Source organism: Citrus clementina, unplaced genomic scaffold (genome assembly GCF_000493195.1).
Source record: "Citrus clementina cultivar Clemenules unplaced genomic scaffold, Citrus_clementina_v1.0 scaffold_8, whole genome shotgun sequence".
NCBI classification, from domain to species: Eukaryota; Viridiplantae; Streptophyta; class Magnoliopsida; order Sapindales; family Rutaceae; genus Citrus; species Citrus x clementina.
This window is the reverse complement of record NW_006262022.1, coordinates 19,559,102-19,566,144: the sequence shown is the minus strand read 5'-3', so window position 1 is coordinate 19,566,144 and position 7,043 is coordinate 19,559,102. Positions and strand designations below refer to the sequence as shown.

At 30.3% G+C, this 7,043-nt stretch overlaps 1 protein-coding gene across 1 annotated transcript; it reads left to right on the top strand.

The window, feature by feature from the left end:
* LOC18033997 lies at window positions 1-636 on the top strand. The gene has a single exon (XM_006424181.2). The coding sequence runs from the start codon at window positions 15-17 to the stop codon at window positions 519-521; it is 507 nt and encodes a 168-aa protein (XP_006424244.1). The 5' UTR covers window positions 1-14; the 3' UTR covers window positions 522-636.
* The last annotated feature ends 6,407 nt before the right edge of the window (window positions 637-7,043 follow it).

The following is a 7,043-nucleotide window of genomic DNA, read 5'->3' as shown; positions in this document are numbered from 1 at the left end:
CATATCCCCACGCAATGAAGCATCCCCACTTCTCATCATCGTCATCGCTCACCAAAGAAGAAGATCAAACCAATAACATGAATGATAACGTTATAAAAAATTCTTCACCATCTTCTTCTGTTCGACGAATCCATGCAGAAAAGAACAAGGCGAATGGCACGTCCGATCTTTGTTTGCATGGCTCAATCTTGGAGTCCAGAGAGATGCACGTGAAAGACGAGAATAGTAATGAAGACTTATTACATAAAGATCAAGGTGGTGGTGGTGGTGGTGGTGGTGGTGGACGTGAGAGGCTGAAGAGGCACCGAGAAGAGGTGGCGGGTCGGGTTTTGATACCGGATACATGGGGTCAAGAGGGTCTGCTTAAGAATTGGATTGATTGTTCAGCTTTTGAGGCTTTAATGGTTCCTAATAAAATTGCTTCTGCTCGCAAAGCACTTGTTGCTGATAATAGGGGTAGCCCTAGAGCCAGTAACACTACTACTTCTCTTCAGCAACTGAGGATAGAAAGTAGGTGTTAATTATTTAATTATGTGGTTTATTTTTCTTTAAATTAGAAAGAGATTCTTATTAATTATCTCTTTGGCTTTTTTTTTTTAAATCATATATAATAAACGTTGTAGTTTCTTCTTGTCATTTTGGAGAATAAATAAGGATTGGGAAGAAGATTGCTGTATTTTCTGCTATGTGCACATGATCTTATAATTTAATTATGAGTATTTTGAAATTATTAGATTACGATGGTGAAAGATGCAAAAGGTCTATGCAAAACTATTATTATAATTTATATAGATTTTAAGTGAAATGATTAGGAAATTAATTTCAGTAAATGATTTCTTTAATTAAAAATATTAACATCGAAGTATTTTGTAAGAAAATTGCCAAGATTTGTCAGTAATAGTTCAGAAATTGGATCCTTAGCGATGTGGTTGCTGATTTGTAACAGCCCTAGTTAGTTCTTATTTAATATTGAGGTTCTAAATTTTAAGCCACAACTATAAAGAAAAAAACGCTACAACTAAGAAATAATAATTGATGGTGCGTAGTAAATGACTTTTAAATAAGAATTTTGACAAAAATAATAAAGATATTATAGGTTTTATTTATCACACAAGTGTTGGGTCAAATTAATTTAGGCAGCATTTATTTTTTTATCTGAAATCTAGATATATTTGAATTAGTGAATATAGTTGAATGTCTAAATCTGAATGATAAGTTTATTTTTTTGTCTAAGTCACTAAAAATAGTATCAAGTTGTTTATTTTTTAATTTAAAAAATCTGAAAATCAGCATTTTTACATTTATGCCCTTATAAATTATCAATATTAAACAATAAGTAACATCTCAAATAACATAAATAAGATAATATTTTTCACAACATAATCATGCTCAATTGAATACAACTCTTTAATATTCTAAATTAGTATATGTTAATCAATTTTAATGATGTTTATGATGTTTTTTATGAAAAATATTCATTATAAATTATAAAGATAAATAATGCTAATTTGAAATAAAATAAAAAATGAAAACAATAATAATCTACCACTATATTATCATAAGTTATAGAGATTGGTAAAAATACTAATTATTAAACTTATTTAGGTACGGATGAAATTTAAATAATTAGATAAGGATATTTTGGAGAATATCTTTTAATGATGCTATTCAGACTTTCTAAATTAAGTAATAGGTAAAATATTAGCTTAATAACTTAATGATTGAAAATATTTGTTAAGTTGAAAAAATAAATGGATCACTTAAACTTAACTAATTGTAATTAAGTCAATTAAGTCATTCAGTAAAAAAAAACAAACAAACAAATAAACAACCCCTTAATTTTCAAGCTACAACAGTTAATGTTTATCAAATATTTTGGTGCTATAACTTTTCAACCTGAATACTAATTGGAGGACCTTAGTTCATCAAATTTTTGTTCAACGATTGTAATTTATGTCGTATACTGACCGAAGCTAGAGAAAATTGCTTGTTTTATAATAATAAATTAAGAAAACTTTATTGAATTATGATTGAAACAGACAAATGAATTCAATGATTCCTGATACTCATATATACCAGTTTAACTAATCGTTTAACCAAAAAATTTAAATTTTAATCATTAAATTAAAGCTTAACGTATTAATATGGTGTTTGAACTTTGAAAAGTCGATTGTAACGTAGACAAACTCAAATCAACTAAAACACATTAAATCTAAAATAATGCACAAAATGCAGATTAAAATTACATAGTGAAGCTGCAAGTACACGACTTGTGCGTTTCTTCTTTTTTTTTTTTTATAATTTTTTTTTTCACCATCACGAGCTTACGGTCCTTCTTTGTTCCTTTAACTTCTTTGCAGTCGTCTCCTTGATCATTTCCACTTGTATCTGTTAACCAAAACAAGGTAAATGCCAACAAATGCATTCATAAGTATTATGAGAAAAAAAAATTATCCTTTCATGAAGAGAATGATTAAAATCTCTTAATAATTAATATTAGCATTGATGCGCGTGCACGCGCGCGCGCATATATATATATATATATATATATAATATTGGAATACTTTCATCACAAGCATAATTAAATATTATTAATTAATATTAATCATCACTTAATTAGAATCATATACTATAAAGTCTACAATGAACAATAATTTAAATCAGGAATTAAAATATTTTGATTACTGGCTCTTGTTAGTGAGCGATGCTGAACTTAAGTGATCATTTGAACATCGAGTTATTTTACAATAGTTTTCTATCATTGATTAACGGCTAGCTGCTTAAATATATGTTCACGTCGCGATACAAAAGTTTGATAAAGTATGATCTTAATTACCTTTTGGCATCTCCTTCTCAGTGTTTCCTCCTGATCAAATCAAATTAAGATGAGATTGCATGCTAATTGAGAATCAAGAATAACAATTAATAAATTTAAGAATTTAATAACTAACAAGTATTATTCTCTTCAATTTAGCATTCTCTTCTTTCAATGTCTCCACTTGCTCCTCCAGAAATTTAATACGCTCCTGCATATTTATAATTAACAAAGAAACTTAATTAAATTAATTAACCTCCCAGAAGATATGCACACAAAAAGACTGCTCTTGGTACACTATTATGGTATACTATTATATACACTTTAATTACTTTACTGCATGCACGATGATGATAACATAACTTTGACAAATTAAAATTACATTATAACAAAATTATTATTTACCAATTTCCTGGCTCGAGATCTTGCGGCTGAAGCTCTATTTTTAATTAAAATCTTTTTCTTCTTTTGTTCCTCTTCAGTTTCCTCCAGTAATATTACTGTTGGCAACTGTGGCTGATAATAATAATAATAATTAGGAAACCCTAATCCGTTCATAAATTTAGCCCTATTTTGGTCTCCAACATTGATCGTGTTTTGATTTTGCAGTGGAGGTGGTGGCGACTGCTGAGACTGGATCTCTTGCAAGTTCTCCCCGTTGAATATCGAGGATAATACTTCTTCAGCATCCGGTACTGCATTGATCAACTCCGTCCATGTCCAGGATATCGACTTACTGTCACTCATATCTAATGAAATGAAAATAATGGTGATGTATATATGATGAAGATCAGTGAGTAATATATAATGCTGAAAGCAATAATGTATAAAATCCCTGATTGTAAACAAAAAGTATTATAACCCTATTTTGGAGAAAAAATCTGACTGAATACGTGTTGAATAAATAATTTTGTCGTCATTCATCTAAATGAGATTGCCCCAATGATATAATTTTTTCTTTATACATGAATATCTGGTAATAAATTTGCATGTATAGCACATGTATAGAAATAAGCAGTTTTAACGGCAAAATTAAATGTCATTTAGAGGAGTCTTTAGTAAGGAGGTGAAGCAAAGCTGTTAAAAGCCATTAGTTTTGGAGGGAAAATGCCAGCTAATGTAAAAAACCCAGATCAGTTTATATAAGCTAATTCTGGAGTGTTCTGGGGGGACTTATCAGTGAGAGATCAAAGTGTGTATAGAACAGAGAGCTTGTTCTTGTTTTTTTGTGTATACACTTGATGATCTTGTAACATTTTTTATTAGTGAAAACATTTGCAATCTTCCTCAAGTGGATGTAGGCACTGTTTAAGTGTTGAACCATTATAATCTCTGTGTTCTTGGGTTGGTTGTTCTGTTTACTGTTCTTATTCTTCAAAGATTGAATCTTTCATTATTTGTGTGATTGATGTTTGATTCATTGATTGATCTTGGGTTAGAGATAGGCTTTCGTGTAGTGAAAGGGAACACGATAGAAGGAAATTATTTCCAACAATATTATAGAAACAAACAAAAGTGAAATGCATTTCAATTTTCAAGAATTTAATTAAATGTCAATGTGCTGCCAACTTTGTTTACTGAGTATTGGAACTCTTTGATATTCCTTGACTGATAAACACAAATGGTTAACTACACCCAAATTGTTGTACTATTAATTTGCTATTACTTATTAGTTTTCTCTAATATCTCAAACAAAAGATGAGCAGTGTTTGTATTAATTTTCAATAAAAGACGGAGTTGGATGTGATTTTTGTTGGTAATTATTCATTATATTGATGAAAAAGTGTATTACCAGTACCGACACTTATTAATTTGTTCACTTTAGAACTTCAGTTTTATGTAAAAAAATCATGTGTAGATTGTTTAAGCTAGTTTATAATTGCCGCAAAATTTAGATTCATGGGTAGTTGCAGAAAGTGAGAGCGTGTTTCGTGCCCATGACGTGTGAGTTAATTAATTAGTATAGCAAAACAAACGCATATGCATGGATTCCAGCATTCTGTTCTTAACTTTTTATTAACTCATACAAATTAAATAATAACTTATGAATCACCTACTAAACTAGTTGGTTTCCATTAACAACAGAGGGTTTAATTTCTCCGAAAGTCTCCAAGAATTTCCTTATCTAAATTTTCATAAGGATGTTTCCATATGTTTTAGAACATTAAGGGTGAAGTGAAACCATTAACTTAGCAAAAAAGAGGGGCTCTTTTTTTAAAAAAAAAAAAATTTACCCACCAAAATTTGTGGGAGCCATTAGCACAAGAAATATCTAATCCATTTTTCACGAGAGAGAACTTGTGAGCATACGTGTTTCTATCTGTCAAAGGTAATTTAAATAATTGGTTTTGTTTTATTAAGTAATTTTCAATTAAGGTTAATTATGTGATGCACTGCATAAGCCCACAACAAATCGGTTTTATGAGACTTTGAGAGGGGTGGGAGTGGCGCTACTCCTATCGTTTTGGACATTAAGCCCATTCTAGGTGAACAGAACCCAGCCCACTTCACCTTCTAATAATCTCGTTCTCTACCCTTAAAAGAAAAGTAAAAAACTTGCTAACTCGTCAGATTTATTAACTTTTTTATTAACTCATCAGATTTATTGTAAGATAAGCAAAAAAACAAGTTATACACTTAAAAGAAAATTGAACTTGAAATGTTGGTTCTAATATTATGTTAAATAATTCATTTGACCCAAAAACTCAAACTTATAAGCGAGGAATCAGTAATAATAGTAAAGATAATTCTAAACATAATCGAAGGTAAATTCCAACTTTCATTGATTCTCAAATTTATATCCTCAAAACTTATTGTTGGAATTCAGATCAGATGTTTTTTTTTTCCTAATATTAACGTGAATTTTATTGTAAAGTCATGTAATTTTTTTTTTTTAAATTTGGATTAAAAGGAGTTGAACTATTTGAATCCTTTTGAAAATCTCTTGAAAGTTGAAACCCCTCTTCTAAATGCATCCCATTGAATAGATACGTAGATTACACTACTTTTATCAACACCCTCTTTAATTCCATTAGTAACTTTATAAGGTTAAGTTATCTCTAGCAGCTGCAACCACATCAACATTGACATTCATCTCAAAATAAAAATTAAAAAAGTAAAAAAAAATATCACTTGAAGATTTGGAACTGGAATATTCCAAGTTTCCAACCACTTAATGTTAGCTAAGAATTCAAAGACAGTATGCACGATTCATTTGAAAACTACCAACATGTTTCAGGGGAAAAAAAATCATAGCTTAAGAGCAAGCTTAAAAGCTTGAAGGAGATTAGATCCATGATTTTGAAGAAAAATGACATTTTAATTCCAACAACTTTTACAGATTGCTGTTAAAATTTTTTATCATCTTCTTCCCATGCTTTGTTATCAGTTCATTCTTTGGCGTTAGAGATATATATGCCAACTCTTGCGTGCTTTTTAGGCTATTTTTGCAATTATTAGGGTTTTTCATTTGTAGTTTCTGAGACGGCGCATTTTCTTTCCTTTTTTTTTAAAAAAAAAAATTAACACAAGTGAAAATTATTAAATATTTTTTTCCAATCCATTTGAACAAGTCCATCATGTCGTATCGTCCAAGAGTTTTTATCAGACGAGCCAATTTGCTCCCACACAATTAAAATGGCCGACTTAAATTGTGGAATCCAGCGATCAGTGAAATGAAAAATGTTAGATAGCTGTTTAACTGGGAATAACTTCCATATAGATGTATAAAGTAAGCGCAGATGCATGTACTTTCACCACGTTAGCACTAAAAAGATAATGCAAAAACAGTCTTCTCCAGTCTCCAACCTCCATTTAAACTCTTTAGTGCAAATTTAAGAACCAAACATTTAGTCAAATATTGAAATTCTACCAGAAAAGTCCTTTTCGCCACTTGCGTGTCTAAATTTTACCGAGGATAGTTGCATGGGACATGCAAAAATAGAAAATTATATACCCTCAACCAATAAAAGAATATACTGATCACACACTCTTCAGACAGAAAAAGAATCTAAGGAAACATAATCATGTCACCTGCTTGAAAATTGCTTAGCTCCACGACTCCATCACTGGCTATTAAACTCTATAAATACCCAAGGTGTCAACTGAGTTCAAGCATACCTGGCTCTCCCTCATTAATTATCTAAATAATTGAATCTTCTTTGAGCCTTCTTTTCTTCAGCTAAGAAAGAGCTATCTAGCTAGCATTAATTCCCCATAATCTCTCACT